The following is a 21,175-nucleotide window of genomic DNA, read 5'->3' on the forward strand; positions in this document are numbered from 1 at the left end:
TTCGTTTACGTTTTCGTTTTCGTTCTCTAAAATTAGTTTTCTTCACATATTTGGTTCTAACTATGCCGCCAATGCCTGTGCAGTGTTTAGTTTTAGTCCACTACATTCACAAAAGATTTTTTTACCTTTTCGATTTATTTTTAATTCAAATGTTTATAACTGTACATATTGGTAAACTGGACATTAAAAGGTGTTGGTTTAAGTAATCGTGGTATATAAATAGATCGTATACATGTAGTGCCCAAGCTAGCATACTTTAACTTACTTACTCTAAAAACAAACATACGGCAATAAACGGTTATGTTCAAAGTCTACTTCCACAAAAAAAGAGGGATCCTACATACTGTTATTCTGCAAGTTATAATACATATCCATCTGAAGTGAAATTCTGAATCTTTCCCGGCCAATAATTCTACCAAGCTACAAGAAAGATAGTCTCTCAATTTATATTATGGCGTATTGAACGTTATGCCCTTGATTACCATTCTCTGAAAAGTTCTCAAAATGATGTCATCATGCTAGTTTAAAAAGTTAGTAAATTTATTTCATTTCTGTGTACATTTCCTGAATAAATTCCGATCATCATGAAAGACGAAGCGCATCTTTTCAACTTCTTCTAACGGTATTAATCCGTCATATATGTATATATATTTTTTTGCGCCTATTTTATAGATATTGATGTTGGTAGTATTATTATATATACAAATATTATTTTAGGAATATAATGTTAACGCCGACCGTATCTTTCCCCCGCAAATTTGTCAGTTGCTTCCGATAAAGCTTCTACAGTTTATTTTCACAATATAATAATCAAAATATTTAATTTTCCAAATACAAACATTTCTATAATGAATATAAATTTTTTTAAAACTTTAATATTGGTAGAAGTTCACACTGGTAATTATTTCTTTGGTCCTATGGAAGATTTTATTTAATATAATTTGTGACCAAAAACCATAAACAAATTGTCAAATATCCCAACCATTATTTAAAAAATAAAATTGTTTTAATTTTGGCTCGGTTGGAAGTTAGCTTTTTTCATAGCAGATTGTAAACGTTGTATATAAATATGTGCTAATGTTTGAAGCAGTACCCTTTAACCATTTATGGGCGGTCAAGGTTATTTAATGGCTCTTTGGAGGTCGTGGTCGTGGGCAGAATGCAGGAATGGTTGCTATTAAAGTTATTTTAAGATTTGTGTAGAGTTGTGTAGAATTTTTTAAGCATATTAAATGATTTTAATAAGAAACTAGCAAAATTATCTACTTTCATGGCGCATTCTAATCTACCACCCACTACCACCTCAACAAAAACAACGCACGCTAATTTGTACACAACAGCTTCTGCGGATGCATTAAGCTATAGTTTAATGGCACAACAACCGTCTAGTGGACCGCCGAACATTGGTGGACAATCGACCACAGGTAATTGTAATTGAAAAAAAAACAAGAAAGATGATAAACAAAACGAAGAAAAATAGATGACGACATGTGTTTACCAAATGTAATCAATCATCTCCTCTCATAATATGCATCATCATCTAGTTATGTTTTCGTATCCTTTTTATTATTTTGTATATATGTATATGAACGTTTGTATATTTATGAGTTTTTATGCTTTGCAATTTAGCTGCTCTCAAAAATATGCTAAATTATTTCCTAATTTTCTAAGACTCAAATATGCCTTTAATATCCCGGTTAACCATATCCTTTGACTGCTCTCCCTCCATACAGCCCTGTTAAGTGGTGACAGCACTGAATATTTCCAATTTATTTTTATTTCAATTTATAATTTCTATTACAGTACACTATTATATTTTGAACCTACGTGTAAAATTTGTTATAAATGATAATAGATTATTACAATTGTATATATATATTTTACTTGCAGCTAACCTCAGCGTTTCAACCGCCTTGGGCGCCGCCAATTCAAATTTAGCGAATAACGCAAGTGCGGGAGCTGGTACGGGTGCCGGTGTGGGCACCGCTTCCGCCACCGCGACGGCTACAAACACCGGAGCGGGCGCCACCACTGCCGCCACTTCGCATGCCGACTCGGAAAGCGATGACAGCGAAGTGGGGCGTCTGCAGGCGTTACTGGAGGCACGCGGCTTACCGCCGCACCTCTTTGGCGCTCTGGGACCACGTATGACACATATTCTGCATCGCACCATCGGCAATAGCAGCTCATCGAAGGCACAGCAATTACTGCAAGGCTTACAATCGCACGATGAGAGTCAACAGCTGCAAGCGGCCATCGAAATGTGCCAAATGCTAGTGATGGGTAATGAGGACACTTTAGCTGGTTTCCCAATCAAACAGGTAGTACCGGCACTGATTACGCTACTGCGTATGGAAAATAATTTCGATATAATGAATAATGCGTGTCGTGCACTCGCCTACATGTTGGAAGCGTTGCCCCGATCGTCGGGCACTGTCGTCGAAGCGGTACCGGTATTTCTAGAAAAGTTGCAAGCCATTCAATGCATGGACGTGGCTGAGCAGAGTTTAACTGCGCTAGAAATACTGTCGCGTCGTCACAACAAAGCCATACTACAAGCCAATGGCGTATCGGCGTGTCTGACTTTCCTCGATTTCTTTTCAATCAATGCACAGCGTGCGGCGCTTGCCATTACTGCGAACTGTTGTTTAAATTTACATCCGGAGGAGTTTCATTTCGTCGCCGAAAGTTTGCCGCTTTTGGCTCGTTTATTGTCGCAGCAAGATAAAAAATGTGTGGAGAGCGTTTGCTCGGCGTTTTGCCGTTTGGTAGAGAGCTTCCAGCATGACCCGAAACGTTTGCAAGAGATCGCTAGCAAAGAGTTACTTAAAAACTGTCAGCAATTGTTGGTTGTTACACCGACCATACTTAATAGCGGCACTTTTACATCCGTCGTACGCATGTTGAGTCTAATGTGCGGCAACTGCCCCGACCTAGCCATTTCATTGTTGAAGAACGACATTGCATCCACTTTGCTTTACTTGCTAACCGGTAATGCAGAGCCGAACACATCAACCACATCGCATGTAGAGCTCATTACACGCTCCCCGTCCGAGCTGTACGAAATCACATGCTTAATTGGTGAACTAATGCCTCGTTTGCCAACAGATGGCATATTCACGGTAGACGCACTGCTAGATCGGCCCACACTTAACACGCAGGATCAAGTTCAATGGCAGTGGCGCGACGATCGAGGAACTTGGCATAACTACTCAACGATAGATTCGCGCATGATTGAGGCGGCACATCTGAATTCTGATGACGAGTTCAGCTTAAGCACATTGGGTCGCACGTACACCGTCGACTTTCACTCAATGCAGCAGATAAACGAGGACACCGGCACTACGCGACCAGTGCAGCGCAAAATAAATCCAAACTATGTACCACCGTTGCCACCACCGACGGCAGCTGCGTCATCAGTAACAGCTGGTCAGGATTTGTCTGCATCTGCGGTCGCCACAGCAATTACCGCATTAACTAATACAGTGGCGAATACAGCGGCAAATACATCGGCTCAATCTAACACACCCAGCACTGCACCTAATACGCCTGCCACTAGCAGCGCACAGCAACGTCGTCGCGCTTCGGTAGATGCTCGAATTGCTTGTCTTAAAGAAGAACGTGGTTTGGCTGCGGAATTCATTAAAAATCTTTTTAATGTACTTTACGAAGTTTATAGTTCGTCTGCCGGGCCAAATGTGCGCTACAAATGTTTGCGTGCACTATTACGAATGGTCTACTACGCTACACCCGAACTGTTGCGGGATGTTCTTAAAAATCAGCTGGTCTCCAGTCACATAGCTGGGATGATGGGTAGTAACGACTTACGCATTGTAGTCGGCGCACTACAAATGGCCGAGATATTAATGCAAAAATTGCCAGACGTGTTCGGCACACATTTCCGTCGCGAAGGTGTCATATATCAGATCACTCAGCTCACCGATCCTAACAACCCGATTTGTGCCAATCCTTCACCTAAGTCATTACCCGGAGCAAGTGGTTCACAGAGTGCGCCTCCTTCCGCTTCCGGTTTGCAAGTAAATCCGTTCTTTATGGACAATGCAGCGTCAACAGGTGGATCAACCACAGCTGGCACTTCAACACCTAATACGTCGAAACCCGGTGCCAATCAAGCGCATCACCATCAGTATACAGTCAAGAGCTTTTCACATGCAATGAATGCCTTAACTGCCAACGCTTCGGGTACGGCTGGTACTGGTCAAAAAGTGACGCTGGCTATGCCACCCAGCTCTGGTTCGTTGTTAATGCCACAAATGCCTGCTGGCAGTGTGCAATCACGTCAGCAATCCGCTGGCTCCCTAGCCCTCACCATCAACTCTAACGCTGGTATTACACCGCCAGTGACAGTCATAGGTGCCGCTGGCACGGCTGCCGAATTACATTATCACTACAGCAGCTCTGCGCCGTCAGCGGCAGGTCCACCCTCGCACGCACATCTGGCACAGACACCCAATTTCTTTGTTTATTCGACAAGTGCGGCTCCTCCTTTGCCGCCTGGTGATCCACGGCAATATGTGCACGGGCACTTCCATCATCCACCGCCGCACTTCCAGCCACATGCACCACCACCACCACCCACACATCATGTTGAACTGCTGCCTTCGTCATCTAGTGCATCGCTTAGCGTCAACCCAACAACAATCATTGCACATCCGCCTCCTCAGCAGCATTTGCCACAAGTGGTGTTCGCACCCACAACAAACATTTGTGATCCACACTATCACAGCAACAGCGGCGTAGCGGCCACAAGTGCAGGCTCCTCGTCTGCGTCTTCTTCGTCAGCTTCAGCGTTGCAACACAAAATGTCAGATATGTTGAAACGCAAGGTCCCACCGAAACGGAAATCTCAATCAAGCAGTCGCTCAAAGTCACGCCAAGACGAGGGCGGTAGCTCGTCCACATCATCGATGCACGATTTGCTAAGTCGCGCCACAAGTAAGATCTATATACAACAACAACCATCACGAATACACAATTTATCTACATTTTCATTTGTTCTTTATCTTATAGGCCTTGGTAGTAGCACCGGACGCAGCACACCGAATGCCAGCGGTGGCAAGTCACGTTTCAGCGGTGGTGCGGCCAGTAGTGCAGGCACTAGCAGTAGCGGTAGCAGCTCGACGAAGACTTCATTCCTCGCTTCGTTAAATCCGGCACGTTGGGGACGCCAAGGATCTCACCACAGTTCATTTACCAAAGATACGGCCAGTACGAATCACGCAGGTAGCGGCAGCAGCAATACCAGTAGCGGCGCACTCAACGCTGCACATTCTGCAAGCCACCCATCGAGCAATGCCGCGAATAGCATCAGTAAGAGTATATCTAATGCCAATCTCATTGCCGCCGGCAATCGTGAGAAGGCGCGCCAATGGGTGCGTGAACAAGCCATTACGTTTGTGAAACGTTATGCCGAGCAAGAGAACGCCAAGACCGAGGGTGCTGTCGGTGGTAGTTGTAGTTCAACGAGTGCCATAAGCGGTGGCACGAATGTATTACAACGTTTATCTGCTATTATCTTCAAGCTCAATGGTAGCTTCCAAGACTGTTTAGATGCGCTTCTTGAACTGAAAACGATTTTACTAGAAAGTGACATCTCACCGTTTGAAGTCAATCACTCGGGTCTAATCAAGGCAATGTTGAATTTCATGACAAGCGAAGATGGCATAGTGGGTCGAGATTGCCGTTTACGTTCGTTTATGCATGTATTCGCGGGATTACCACTGGAACCGTTAAAGAAGGTGGGACAAATGCCAAACATAGACGCCGTCGCATTCAATGCAATTGTGGCGAAATTAAATGGTTGCGTCACTCAGTTGGAACAATTTCCAGTTAAGGTGCACGACTTTCCCTCTGGACCGGGTGGGCGTTCTAATACCAGTGCGCTCAAATTCTTTAATACACATCAGCTGAAGGTGAGTTTTGACAATCGCAACTTTTGTTACAACAGACAATAAAATTTTTGAATATTTTCTCTACTTAATAGTGCAACTTACAACGTCACCCCGAATGCACTAATCTCCGGCAATGGAAAGGTGGCACCGTTAAGATTGATCCACTCGCTATGGTACAAGCAATCGAGCGTTACTTGGTTGTGCGTGGCTATGGCGGTATACGTGGCGATTCTGATGATGACTCCGAGGAGGATATGGATGACAATGTAGCAGCTGTCGTGATGTCACAAAGCGGATTTAAACATAAATTACAATTCTTAATTGGCGATCACGTCTTGCCCTACAACATGACTGTTTACCAGGCCGTCAAGCAGTTTTCACCCTTGGTTAATGATCAATCCGAAACTGACACGGATACCGAAACACCATTGGGCAATGCTAGTGTTTGGGTACAGCAACACACGATTTACTACCGACCTGTGGAGGAAGAAGCGAACATCAGTAGTGCTGGCACAACCACAAATACGAGTAGTCTTAGTATTAGTAAACATACTTCTGCATCTTCTTCGACCGCTGCCGGCGCTTCTGGTTCGGGTCTGCATACACCTACAGGTGGCACAGCATCGACAGGCACGTCCACATCATCGAAAAAGAGTAGTAAATCTTCGTCGAAGTTGTTGCGCAAGAAAACCGAATTATGGCATGAGGGTATTGCGCCCGCCACTGTGTCAGCGCTGAAGGCATTCCTCACAAGCACACTGCCGCCAGATGTAGTGACCGTGCAAGATGCTTCGCTAGATGCGCTCTGTATGCTACGCATCATTAATGCGCTTAATCGACATTGGGAACAGCTTTACGGCTGCGTACATAAACAACACATTATTCCGCAATCGGAATTTGTGCATCCGAAAATTACAGCTAAGGCCAATAGGCAATTACAAGATCCACTTGTTATAATGACTGGTAATCTACCGCCATGGTTGCCACAAATTGGCATGGCATGTTCGTTCCTCTTCCCCTTCGAGACTCGCCATTTGTTGTTCTATGCGACAAGCTTTGATCGCGATCGTGCTTTGCAACGACTTTTGGATACAACACCCGATCTGAATGCTGCCGAGTCGTCGGAGCGTGTCGCACCACGTTTGGACAGAAGGAAACGTGCCATATCGCGAGAAGATATACTAAAACAAGCAGAGCACATCATACAAGATGTTGGCCACTCGAAGGCACTGCTAGAGATACAATACGAAAACGAGGTAAGTTGTTGTCGAGAAATCATTGTAATTGTCATTAATTCACCTACAATTAAATTATTAGGTTGGCACTGGACTTGGGCCGACATTGGAATTTTACGCCTTGGTGTCAGCTGAGTTACAGCGTTGCGACCTGGGTCTGTGGAATGGCAGTGACAGTTACAAACAGAACTCTTCCACCATAGTGGATGTGGTAAAGTCTAGCACCAGTGTGCATATCGATGAGGTGAGCGAAATTGCGACCGTGCAGCAAGACGAAGTCATCGCTGTAACATTGACAACAAATACAGCAATACAAGCAAATAGCACAACAAACACATCAAACACGACCACTGTAACACGCTCGAGTAGCAGAAATCACCGCAGTGCTGATGGCCAACATGCAAACAGCAGCAGTGGTAGTGGAATGGGTATGTCAACTCGTAGTCACCACCACCATCAACAGCAGCAACAGCAACAGCAACAATCTAATATGGATCATGCTGGTGGCGCTTCGATGTCGAATGAGAATGCTTTGAATATGATAATTGAGCAACAAATTGGCGGTGATGAGTCACAACAACAACAACATAACATTTCACACTCTGACGGTGGGGATAGTTCACCACCTGAAATCGGTGAGAATAATACAACTGTGGCGACAATAACGACCAGCACATCAGTGACTTATGTGAATGCGCCACATGGACTCTTTCCAATGCCATTAGGCAAATCATCGAAGTTACCCCATGTTTCCAAATCGAAGGCGAAATTCAAATTTCTTGGAAAATTTATGGCTAAGGCTGTAATGGACAGCCGCATGGTAAGAATATCTACAAAAAGTACTGAAATATGTTTAAATTAACACCGGTGGTTACTATTTTTAGTAGCTAAGGTTCATCATTGTGTTCAAAGCAGCTAGTTGTGTCAATGATTTTACTAACATCTGCACGATGTTTCCACTATTTTCGTTTTATCTATTTGTCCAACATCTGATTGGTTTCTTTTACAGAAGTGTATAGCATTTGAACTGTTAAGCAACCTTTTAAAATTAAAATGCTATTCCACCCTTAGAATCTCTTAAGGATGATCAACTCTTGGCAAGTTCATGTGCTCTATCTTTAACTTTTCTAAGAACCCAAACTAAAGAGATTTTGCTTTGCTCTGCCATTTAGCTTAGCTACTTATGATTCTTATCAGTTCTTTGTTGCTGAAAAACGTATGTAAATCAAAAGAGAGGGGATACTGAGTTTCTTAGAGAATGGCAAATACAGGGAAAGAATAACATGGGATCATCTAAGATATTATTATGATCAGAATTCATAATAATAACAATGTAAAAAGGGAAATCTTAATATAGAGTTGTAACTTTTCCGATTTTAAAGAGATTTGGTTTGATCTATCAATCAATTGAAGGATTGGAAGGAAAAATGGTTTATATTTTATAGTTTATTTTGATATAATGCTACCATACCATACAATAATTGTAAATTCTTCCTCAGCTTGATCTGCCTTTCTCGATACCATTTTATCGTTGGCTATTGAATGAAGAACACTCGGTTGGTCTCTCAGAGCTGGCATGGGTTGCGCCCGAAGTACAAAGCACATTGGTCCGACTTCAAGATGTGGTACATGAGCGTGAACGCATAATGGCCGATCCCAATCACGATGCAATGGAAAAGACTGAAAAGGCGAGTTCTTGAATTTATATATAAATATAACACAGATTCATAATATTAATATATATATTCCGCCTTTAGATTGATTCACTTGACTTGGACGGTTGTCCCATAGCCGATTTGGGCTTAGACTTTGTATTACCCGGTTATGCTAACATTGAATTGTGTCGCGGTGGACGTGATACACCCGTAACCATACACAACCTGCATCAGTACATCTCATTGGTGACGTATTGGTTCCTGGTCGAAGGCGTGCAGAAACAATTTGAGGCATTGCGAGAAGGTAAGAATCGGGCGTAATAATAACAAAATTTAATAAACTTGGAATTTATGTTTTTTGTTATTTTTTTAAGGTTTCGACTCTGTATTCTCAACGCAACGTTTGCGCATGTTTTATCCCGAAGAATTGGAGAATGTCTTTTGCGGTTCTGGTGCTACTAACTATCATCGTTGGGAGATGAAAATGCTACAAGACTGTTGCCGTACCGATCACGGTTTTACACAGGACTCACAAGCCATACAATATCTATACGATATACTCTCTTCATATAATCGTGATGAGCAACGATTATTTTTACAATTTGTTACCGGATCACCACGGTTGCCAACGGGCGGCTTCAAGTCACTAACACCACAACTAACAATTGTGCGTAAAACATTTGACGGTAATCAAAATCCAAATGATTATTTGCCATCTGTAATGACATGTGTGAACTATTTAAAATTACCCGATTACTCAAGTCGGGAAGTGATGCGGCAGAAACTCAAAGTTGCCGCTAATGAAGGCAGTATGTCGTTCCATTTATCATAAATACAAATAAATGTATCAATAACGAAAATGGAAAACATAAAACAACAATAACAGAAACAAAAAACATGAAACACATTTTTGTTAAAATAACTTTGAATGGGTGATATGATTGAAACCGCAGTTTATATTGCTGATGAAATCGAAAGTAAGCATCTTAAACTTAACAAGCGAATCAAAAGCAACAACAACAGATATGTATGTATATAAATAGAAACCTATAACAACAAAAAAGAAAACAAACACGCTCCCATACACCCACACATACACTCACAGAGAAATTGAAAACATATTCTTAATTACTGAATTCAATATATGAAATATGAAATTAATTTAATGGAAAAAGAATAAATAAAATATAGAATGATAATAAAACATTGCAAAATAATTGGCGGCAAAATGTTTGAGATGAAACAAAAACCAACGCACAAGTGCAAACACCTCACATATACATATGTATTCAGATACATACAAGTATAAGTAAATAAGATGGTAATGTATCGCTGGCGTTTTGTTTTGGCATAAACTGTAAACGCTCAAAATGTTGTGTGTGCATGCAAACCAATTTTTTCAAACGCTAGTTATTAAAGTAAAGTATTTTCCGAAAAACATGTGGTAACATTTTATGCTGCTACACAACAACAATAACAACAATGAATTATTAATTGTCCAGCGCTGACGCGCAAAGTTCGTCAAACATGAGTTAAGAACAGTGATGACAAATTTTTATGCAGCAGATTTCAAGAAACCCGTAGAAGGCATTTGTGGCAAGCAAGATTTCCTAGTAATATTATATAAATATATATATAATAGGAAATAGGCAGTGGAGTATAAATAAAACAAGTGAATTCATAGATAATCAAACTAAAAATAATTTTAATAAATAGATTTCTTAAATTCATATTATTTTCTATAAAAATGAGAAAGTAAAAATGAGTTTATTATTTTATGTTATTATTATATAGTGCTTTGTTTCAATATATTGTATGTATGTAGTTATGTTATACATTTATGGATAGGCTTTTTTTTTGTTTTTGTTTTCATTTTCATATTCTTGTAGTACTACTGAATTGTATGTTATGTGGCCGTTTTTGATATAACACATACAACAAAATATGTTCTTAAGCAACTCTTCAGGTATTTTTTGACATCGCGTCTAACGGCGTACATGTACATACATGCTTACAAATAGTCTTACAAAATACTAAATATTGAATATAGTTAAAATGTTTATTTAATGCAAAACCAAAATCTTACAAGTAAATAAGCACACACACACACACACACATTTATGTAGTCTTTGTAACGCCCGCCAGTAAGCTTGTATTAAAATACACTTAAACTTAACAGTCGTAAGCGTACTGCAGAAAAATAGTCTTACTATTATTTCGTGGTAAATAAACAGTAATTTGTTGAGTTTACTCAGACACTCAACAACATAACCACAGATATTTAATATACATCGTCGCCAACAACATTAACCGCTATAGAGATTTGTAGATTTTCAGTTTCTTCAGCACATCACTTTGTATTATAGAACTTTTATTAGTGACGCACCACTGCAGTCGAGCTTAGTTATATATACAACAACAATGTAATACAATTACATACATCTATATACAGACATAAGTAGATATGTACACCCGCTGCGGTTAAATAGTTTAGGCTAAGTGAACTAATGGATTTGTGCAAAAGCGTTGATGAGGGGGGAGGTGTTGAAGATTTGCTTTTAAATTGCACACATATTGCTGGGTTTTCTAGCGAAGTTTCGTTTGTATGAACCATTTCACAAATTAATTTACTTGAATTTCCCACCTGTGTCGCTTCAGCAATGTGTCGCTAGTATATTTCATTCAATGATTTTGTTGCCTTATAACATTGCTTTTGAACTTTTTTCTGTTACAATTTTTCGTTTATTTATTAGTGTTTATTGTTCTTTTTTGTCATAGGCGGTAAAGTTAGCTTCTTTTTGTTCTTTTATGTACTGCGCCTAGTTATTGTGAAATATTTACTAATTACATCAAACATTTATTGAAAAAAGTAATGCAAACATAAGAAATGAAAATAAAAATTATTTCCACTCAAACTCTTCTATTTGTCAGTTTAATATGTAATAAGTGAAATATTGATAAATTGAAACTTGGAAATACGCATAAACTATATATGTATACAAATATATATATATACATAACTACATTCAATATACATCTACATATAGGAATATAATTAATATAACTACATAAAATATAAATGGAATATTTGAAATATATTATTAACTCGTAATTTAGTCCGTAAACTATTGCATAACATTTAAAAATTAGTTTAATCAAATCAAAAAAGTGAAATGTATTAAACGGTGAACAAAAATACATAAAAAAAGAAATCAATAACAAATATAATCAATATTGAATTCAATAATACTATATAGTTTTATTTTTTATTTATTATACAGTATTTTTACAGTAGTAGTATTGACGAGGAAGGATATTGTTTAAATTACAGTTGTAGCAAATTTCCTAAGCTTAGTATGGAAAAATTGAAAGATGGAATAGTTTAATGGTCCTGGAATACGACAATTAATAAAAGATACAGATTTTATCAAGTTTGTGACCGTTCCGGGAATTGAAGCTGATCAAAATTTTGTGTTAATAGTTGAACATTTTCTATGCAACTATACATCATCAAATTATGAAGAAATTTTGAAAAATATGCTGACAAACTACTAAAGAGAGTGGTTCCACTAGGATCTAAATACAAGGTATTAAGGTTGATGGGATCGTCACATGATGACAGATTAAATTTTTAAAAACAAAACTGACATAATAAATAAATGCGTTATTTGGTTTTCTGATTTTTGTAATGTTAATTGGAAATAAAGATTTAAAAATAATCGAGAGCAAATCTTACAAAATCATTGATAGTTTCATGATTTGTTTGCCCAAATTTAGCCAAAATAGATCTAGATAGATAGATTATATTTAGGGCAACAAAACCACTGTTGACCGGTGTTAATATGTTATAACAAAAACGTCTCGATCTTAACCTTAGAGTACTAATTTTTACTGTTTTGAAGGTTTTGAATCTTCGCACCATAAAAGTGCTATTGAAATATTAGAGGACCGTTACAACAAATGCATTGCTTTCATATCGAAGAATAAAGTCATATTTTCATAAGGTTCTTTAACTGTGAGAGCAATACAAATACAAACTGATTTCTTATATATTTCGCTGCATTATCATATTATCTATTAAAAGTCATTTTTATAGTGAGATGAAATATTATTTGCTTTACTTGTATGAGATTAAAATCATTCATCTATTTTGAAATATCTGAAGTCTATCTATCTTTGTATCTGATACCATAAGAAAAATTGTTGGACAATAAGTTGTGGTTCAATCAGCGTTTTATAGGCAATTTTCCTGAACTCTGGATATTTACATAAATATTTTCAAAAACCTATTTGTTTTGCTATCTCTTCTACAGTAGAACATACTGTTTGCTATCAATTAAAAATTTACTGATTTAACAGCTTTTTTCCTCTATAATAACTGCTGAATTGTCCACGTTTGATATTAAAACTAAATTTAAGATGTGTAGAGCTGCTATTATCGTTAATATCGAATTGCAAACTTTCAACTGAAGCAAAGTTGAGTTGTAAACCGGCAGTTGTAAGGCATAGGTTGCAGCAGAAAATATATAAATTTTTATTCGAATTATTGTTTCCATTGATACTTGGCAAACATTAGGTGTCGTTTTCGCAACATAAAACTAATATCGGGCTTTTATGGTTAGAATAGCAAACAATTTTCTTACTTCTGAGCAATTCAGAAGGAATATGTTTCTGGTTACTCAGGAGAGGACTCTATGCTGTTCTCAAAACTGCTAAAATTATTAGACTAGTTAACTCAAAATCTAGCATTATTTCAACTATAATATACTATACAAAATCACCTAAATATTGCTATACTATTAGAATGACAGACACTCAGTGTACTAAGTATGTACATCCATATGAATCTTCATGTTTACCGAATTGTTTACAAATTTAACGGGAAAAGAAATAGTGGCTAAATATTGAGAATGGGGTCAAAACTAAACACAACATAGAGCACTTCAAAACAATACGAGCATAGTCTTACAGTATTTGGAAACGACGAATAAAGTTGCTCGGGAAATGCCAGAAGAAGAGCCACGCACACATTTACACGGCAGAATGCGAGACTGCCGTGTGAAAATAGCCAAAAATGAGGATGATCGGCAGCAATGAAAACGACGAAAACAACGGTAGCAACAGCTGCGGTAGGATCGTCGGTACTTCGGGTGAATGGCTAACTGAATATTTGTAGGCCGAAAGAGCGAAATACATATTTCGTTTTTCATTTTTAATACAGAATTTTAATTTATTTTTAGAAAAAATCAAATATGCGTCTATTTCGTTGGATCGCATACTCAAAAAGAAACTCATACGTGTACGAGATAGTCGCACGCTGCGGTTGTGTTAAATTTGTAACGACAAAATTTACAGAATATTGTGGTGGATGAAAAAAGTTCGATAGGAAATAACAATAATTCAATTATATATTGAACGAGTTCATAGGCGAATTGTAGTATGTTTTGGAAACCACTTTAAAGGTGTTAGTCCTCCATGAACTGTGTCTTATCGTGTGTGGAAAAGTGAGGACATTCTATACGCTGGTGACACTGTTGAAAATGTGTTCATTGTCTGCGTTGAAGTGTCCGCTTTGTGCGCAGACAAATTTTCCCAATATCGACGCCTTACGTGTCAGTTTAATTAAGGCCGCAAATGGACCATTGGCCTGTCCCATATGTCATGAGCTGTTTTTAGGTTTGGACAAGTTGACCATACATCTATTCAGTCATACCACTGTCATAATGACCGAAACGTCAAAAGAGACCGTCGCCATAGCAGACACCAAACGAACAGAACAATCAGTGAAAAAGATCGAGAATAAATTAGAAGCAGAAGAGACAAGAATTTCCACTGTAGCGGCAATGAAATGTGCTAGTAAGGAAAAGAAAACAAAGAAGGCACGACAGCTAGTCGAGGATACAACGAAGACGGCGCAAAGCGATAACGGAAATACTTCATTTAGTACGCAAGTCGTTGATAGTACGAGCAGCCTTATTGCTAATGCGCCGGCTGCTAAGCTTTCTACTTGTGATATTTGTGAGTTTACATTTCGTGATGAGGAATTGCGTGATATGCATTTTCGTCTAGTACATCAGAATGTCAATAACAACAGCGGTGAACTTACAGCGAGCACCGCCTGCTCCACAGAGCCCGATTTCAAATGTCATCTTTGTTCGAAGACCTTCAAAATGAAAGGTTCGCTTCGCGTACATCTGAAAGTAGTCCATCTAATGTGTCTACCATATACTGGCAATAGCCCTAAATTGAGCATCTGCGATCGTATACGTTATAAAGAAACGAAGTTGGGAACCACTGCCAACAAGAGTTCTACCAGCGTAGCGCAACCCACCCCGTTGAAAGTAGAAAATAACGGCGCGCAATTACTCCATTCAACAGTAAAGCAGCCATTATCGCAGCACCAATTAACGTTCACCGCGAATGCGTCACAGTCGTCGGCGCAGGTGCCTAGCGGCTTCACATTCGGTACATTGACTTTATTGCCGGCGCCAACGGTTGCGGCGAGTGCGTCAGGGAACTTATTAAATTTAAATAATAACGGTGAATTACTACATGCTGTGGACGGCGCGGCGTTGAATTCAAATGTACTCTTAGTAATCAACACAAATTCCACGACAGTGCCCGGTGGCGAGAAGTCGTCGGTTGTTGCCGGTGGCACCAGCATATCCAATGTATTGATAAATGGTGGCAAGGAGTTAATGGATCAGCAGAGTAAAAACACAGCAGAAAATAATAAATTGTGGAAGTGTAATGAGTGCGCAAAAACATTTACCACAAAATACTTTCTGAAAAAGCACAAACGCTTGCATACGGGTGAGCAGTTCACTAAAATATAATATATTCATATATATTAATTTGCATTTTTTTAAATGAATTTTAAATAAAATCGCAACACTATTTATTCACATATCATTCTAACTCTACTCTCGGTAGCACATCCCATAAATCTTGCAATTTATACCCTTCGCGTATGCGTTCCATTGCAAAGCCCAACTCCTTACAATATACTGGTTCCCGTATTGGTGCTTCAGTGCCGGCCACCGGCATACCCTCTGCCAAATAAGTGTTAAGCTTTGTGTTGACTTCACGTTCTTGGCGTTCGTCGATCTCTTGAAACTCTTCGGTTTTGAACTCCTCTGCCTCTTTCATTTTCTCTATTCGGTTTTTGGCATCCATACAGTCATAACGTACGCCGAAATTTGGATTCTCTGTATAAATAGCATGTAATGAAATGAGTTCCTTGTAGATTTCATTTAGGCGCTCAATGGGATCTATACGAAAACCGAGAACGTAGCCTCCACCAGTATCTGCAGTTTGTATCACAAGCGCTGGTCCATATTTTGATTCCCGTATGCGTATCTGAAAAGTTCGTATCGAATAAATGTTAACGTAGCAACATAGTTTTGGTGAGAAGTCGTGTGATATTTTTCAAGATTGTATTTTATGGCCTTAGCCTTAGCGAAGCTATAGGGGCTATATTATTAGAATTTAATTTGAGATTGAAACAAATGCGAGGTCTTACAAGTATTATTCTGCCTTGAAGTATTTTTTTTATAGAATAAGGGAATTTCTGTTTTATAAACGTTATTGTAATAAGTCCCACGAAACGTCATTTAATTGATGGTTTATCTTGCATGCATATTTTCACAAGCTTTGTTTAGTTTGGATCGTAGTGGCAACAATCAACAACATCTTATACCTACCATATCTAACTAAACAAGCCTTGCCATAAATCTATTGAAAATCGTATGTCTAAGCTCTTATTAATGGGAGACAATGGACGGTAAGTTCACGTTAAATATTGGATCTGAAAAAGCAGGTATCCCAACTCACCCTCATATATCCTTTCAAGTTCTTTATTTATTTTAAAGGGATACTAATATGCTCTGAAAACTAGACATACTAAGCTGTGTTCTGTTTTGCGCGTGCTCACTGCTCATCCTAATGAATGTTTGGAGATCATTGCCTTCATGACTTTAATAAGACCCAGTATATAATGGTTTAAACAAAAATTAGTCCAAAGTTGTTACTAGTAAGAGTCTTATCAAATGTAGTTATCAAATATTTTGTCTCTATAAACTATTGCGGAAACATGAACCCTTGTCAGCTTCGCAGGTCCGGTCATATTATATTTAAATACTGTATGGAGCCTGTTCGATTTTGAACTGTATGTTCTGAATAACTTACTTACGTTTGATATTTGCAAATAGGGTAAACTAATATTGAAGGTATCATTCGCATCAGCAAACCACACCAAGCGTATATTGGTAAGTACAAATGAGCCCAAATTTCCTTGATCGCTGGATAAATTCCATACGCCGTTGATATTGTTATAGACCAACTCATCCGGCATGATTATCAATTGGCCTGATAATATAATTGCGCCACGTAGTTTAAGGTCTCTATACAAGTATGTGCGTAGATACAATCTGAAGAGAGAGTATATCGAAATATTTTACTATAAATTTTAAACTACATACTATCTACACATCTACATACTGATAGATCTCGAAAACGCTTTGAAAAATTGGTGTATCCCTTCGCGCCGCATCACCAGAGATATCGGTGAAGAGGAACTCAAACCGTGTATTACTTCCGGTTCCCAATATGTAAAGGGCTTGAGTTGGCGCGCCAGCTTTCGATACCACTGAGCGCGTGTTAGTGTTGACAAATCGACCATAGCCGATAGCTAAATGTGGAATGTGTTGATAAATCGATTGGAACTGAATGAATAATGCTGCAACATAGACTTACACAAATTATATTTCTTATGTGATAAGGAATGCCAAATAAGACGTAGATTCGTGGCTAAAAGACGTCCAGTATCGCTGGGATTACCTTTAGTGTCCTCAATATGATAAATAGTGTCCAAAACTTTTTCACCTTTACGCAAGTGCTTTTGCCTAAATTGTTAATATTTTATTATCAATATAACCGTAGCAGTACTAATTAACTGCATACTTACACATTTGGCGTGTCAAATCTAATTTCTTTATCCTCGCAGAGTAAATTTTCTGTTAACGCATCCATTATATCGCTGAATTCCCGAATTCACTTTATTTTGTTTGTTTTGGTTTTATGTTTAAGTGTAAAACCACCGTTACCAAGTTACCTAGCTGGTTAAATATATATATGCGTCAGTTTAGGTACATAAAGGAAGATTGTGGTTATAATTTTGTAAAATATCTGCAGGGCCCCTTAAGAACTTATTTATTTGCACTAAGTGCATTCTCAAATCTATACCAAGTGCTTTCTCTAATTTTGCTGATTTATAAAAGATTAGCTATAGAAAAGAGAACAGGATGAGTTCCACACAAAAAAAAAGTTATTGGCGTATACTTGTAATTATAAATAGAGTGAAAGTTTTCTACTACCAGGCAGTGGTAACAGCATAGCAATATTTCATTCCATCGCCTCGTCTCTTCAGCTAAAAAATATCGTGGTATAGCCATGTCTAACCTATTAATGATTGATGTCTTATTCTCGAGAAACAAACATGTATGTAATATACTTTAAGATTCGACTCGATCTCGATAAGAAAGGGAAAATGTGACTGTTTAGTCGATTTTCGATAATGTATCGGATTTTAAATACGAATAAATGTTCATACCTTGATTATTTTCTAACATAATCGGTATCTATGTATATCAAAAATTGAATAACTTTCAGGTGAGATGCCGTATACTTGTGAGATTTGTGCGCGAACCTTTACTTTTCAACAGTCATATCACAAACATCTACTCTATCATAGTAATGAAAAGCCGCATGTTTGCGCAACTTGTGGACGTGCTTTCAAGGAGCTGTCAACTCTACACAACCACGAACGAATACACAGTGGTGAGAAACCCTTTAAGTGTGAAGTGTGCGGTAAGTTCTGAAACGGTGAAGTCCCTGAACTATCCTAAGACATTAATATAAAATTTCTTATTACCCTCAGGTAAATGCTTCCGACAACGCGTTTCTTTTTTGGTGCATACCCGCATCCATACAGGTATTATGCCCTACAAATGTGAGGTGTGCCAGAAAAGCTTCCGCTATAAAGTCTCACAACGAACACACAAATGCCAACCAGCACAATGCGCCGCAGATGATGCTGTGGAAGATGCCACACTTGGCAATAAAGAGGGCAATAGTATGAACAAGCAGGCGCTCGAGCAAACTACCGATGATATATCGGAGAATTTCATTAAAGAATTTCTGGAGAATACTCGCGTGAACATAAGCGATACACAAAACTCCCCAGCCAGCGCGGAAATTGCTGCGATAAACGCTGCTAGCGATTGTGACGGTAACGTCGATGAGGCACTACTCACCAAAGCTATCGATGATATTATCGTTGAATCGTGCAATAAAATGGGTATTGGTAATCAGGGTGCCGGTAGTCAGCATTTACCGTCCACACATATGCATACTTCTATGGGTCCGCCAGCGGCCTGTAGTAATGATTGCAACTCCCCAACTCAGAAATTACAAAACATGCGCCTTTATTCACCACAGCTAATGACAGACATGGTCGAAGGTGTTAGTGATAATGTCGATAATATATTTCCACGATTTCTACTAGACGATGGCGGAAACAATATGCTTTGAAAACTCGAGCCGTGTTAGGCAGTACCTCAGTATATTTTTTTGATACATAAATTATTAGTCTTCGATTATATACTTCTTTGCTCGCTAAGATCTCTTGACAAAAAATGTATATATAAAAGCGGCGGCAAAGTTATCTATCATTAAAGTTGAATAGCTTCTTCATATTTTTACCGCAATTTGATTCTGCCATTTAATTTGTTTTATATCAATTGTTTATTTGATTCGCCACTCTGCAAGCTTTGCCGAGAGTCAAAGTCAGCTATTTTTTAATGAAAAACTATGTTCGCATTGTAAGAAGTGCAGTGATAATTGTTTATAAATATAGTTAATAATCCTACAATAATAAATTTGTTTTTAAAATTTTTTATGTCTTATCGCTTTACAGTTCTGGGAGAAAAGCATATTTATTTCTTTCCCGATATATTTAGGCATTATGCTAAAACGAGACCAGAACAAGGTTAAAATTGCGTACTTCACCACAGTTTGAAAAATATTCTTATGACATTCTCTCTCACATTAAAAAATAAATAATAATCGCTGGAACCGAGGTTAGGACTGTTGGGTGAATGCTTTGCCAAGTTCTCATTTCTTCTAAAAGATTGCAGCGTTATATTATCTGATTATGGAAATTAGATCCTTGTAGTGAAAAACAGTCATGACAGCTGCATGTTGGTGCACTTTTTGTGCGGAGAAATGACTTTATGATATTAAAGTCAACATTTCTATGGGGGGCTTATCTTTCCTCATATTGGCCGATTCAAAGAATTCAATACTTTTGTTGTGCTGTCGTCACAATAGCTTCTCTTTATAATATGAAATTGATTAATGTTTGTTTGTTTAAAAACGATTGTAGGAGTTCCTGGTCAGAAAATAACTCATATAATTAATTCGTAAATCACCAAAATTTTCTTAAGTTTAAATAGAGAGAATTTTGTTAAGAAGCAAAACAATTTGTAAGATGATCAAAGAATTTCTGCATAACTATTTCGTGACAACGCCAACAACAAAAATCACATTTGTATGTATGTACATATCTTTTAATTAGAGAGAAAAAGCAATTGATTATATATTCAGAGCATTTGGAGTCTTTCAAACATAATTGCAAAGTAAAATCTTTCTTAAAAAGTCTACAATTAATTAACATAGTTAGCAATAAGCGATGGATAATAAATAATTAGAGGAGACATTATTATAAACAATTTTTGATCTCACATAGGCAAATGTTACTTAAAATGGGAGTAATTCTTCAAATATCTAAATTTTGTACACGCATATATATACCATAGGGTATAATATCAAAAGTATAAACCCTAATGCTGGTAATAGCATAAAGAAGTTCGGTTACAATTCCGGTAACGTGAGTTGAGTACGCGTTAAGACGTGATGAGTTTGCAATTTAGTCGTGTTATAATATAAAATTAAGGTAGTCTTCGTACAACCGTAAATGCTAATCTTCAGAAAAGATTTCTGTCTTGCAATAGCTTACTTTGAAATTTTATCAACCTTTTAAATAATTAAAATTTATTTCCGGAACCATAGAATACGAACCATAAATTAAGATAATCTCCAACATATATTTATTAATTTTGTATTGCATAAGACAAGCTTCTCAGGTTTAGTAAACAAAATAATTATATATACTTATACACTTAAATATAATATGCGACCCCCATTTGGTGAGCAAAACTGTGGGTGGCTTCGCATTTCCACACAATTTATGCACAATACTAACGGAACCTGTGACAACAGTAAGTGTTGCTATAACGCAAGGTGTTATTGATAA

The 21,175-nt window shown here is 38.0% G+C and overlaps 3 protein-coding genes across 3 annotated transcripts in view; 2 read left to right on the top strand and 1 right to left on the bottom strand.

Moving 5' to 3' along the window:
* ctrip (E3 ubiquitin-protein ligase ctrip) overlaps positions 1 to 12,049 on the top strand; it is a 29,584-nt gene extending 17,535 nt beyond the window's left edge. The window contains exons 5-12 of the mRNA XM_014234054.3: positions 1,341 to 1,424; positions 1,891 to 4,956; positions 5,032 to 5,933; positions 6,005 to 7,168; positions 7,230 to 7,967; positions 8,647 to 8,835; positions 8,905 to 9,106; positions 9,177 to 12,049. Coding sequence (XP_014089529.2) covers positions 1,341 to 1,424; positions 1,891 to 4,956; positions 5,032 to 5,933; positions 6,005 to 7,168; positions 7,230 to 7,967; positions 8,647 to 8,835; positions 8,905 to 9,106; positions 9,177 to 9,634 — 6,803 coding nt within the window. The 3' untranslated portion in view covers positions 9,635 to 12,049. The remainder of the gene's footprint in view (positions 1 to 1,340; positions 1,425 to 1,890; positions 4,957 to 5,031; positions 5,934 to 6,004; positions 7,169 to 7,229; positions 7,968 to 8,646; positions 8,836 to 8,904; positions 9,107 to 9,176) is intronic.
* Positions 12,050 to 13,942: 1,893 nt separating this feature from the next.
* Positions 13,943 to 19,752, top strand: LOC106617064 (zinc finger protein ZFP2). The gene is made up of 3 exons (XM_014234045.3): positions 13,943 to 15,615; positions 18,472 to 18,669; positions 18,740 to 19,752. Exons 1-3 carry the CDS (start codon positions 14,343 to 14,345, stop codon positions 19,390 to 19,392), a joined length of 2,124 nt encoding a protein of 707 aa, XP_014089520.2. The 5' UTR covers positions 13,943 to 14,342; the 3' UTR covers positions 19,393 to 19,752.
* Positions 15,611 to 18,320, bottom strand: BBS5 (Bardet-Biedl syndrome 5 protein). The gene is made up of 5 exons (XM_070107306.1): positions 17,768 to 18,320; positions 17,557 to 17,705; positions 17,302 to 17,491; positions 16,994 to 17,231; positions 15,611 to 16,161 (listed from the first exon to the last, which is right to left on the bottom strand). The coding sequence occupies exons 1-5, from the start codon at positions 17,830 to 17,832 to the stop codon at positions 15,712 to 15,714; spliced, it is 1,092 nt and encodes a 363-aa protein (XP_069963407.1). The 5' UTR covers positions 17,833 to 18,320; the 3' UTR covers positions 15,611 to 15,711.
* Positions 19,753 to 21,175: the final 1,423 nt, after the last annotated feature.

The sequence above is a fragment of the Bactrocera oleae genome, chromosome 2, assembly GCF_042242935.1.
Source record: "Bactrocera oleae isolate idBacOlea1 chromosome 2, idBacOlea1, whole genome shotgun sequence".
Taxonomy (NCBI): Eukaryota; Metazoa; Arthropoda; class Insecta; order Diptera; family Tephritidae; genus Bactrocera; species Bactrocera oleae.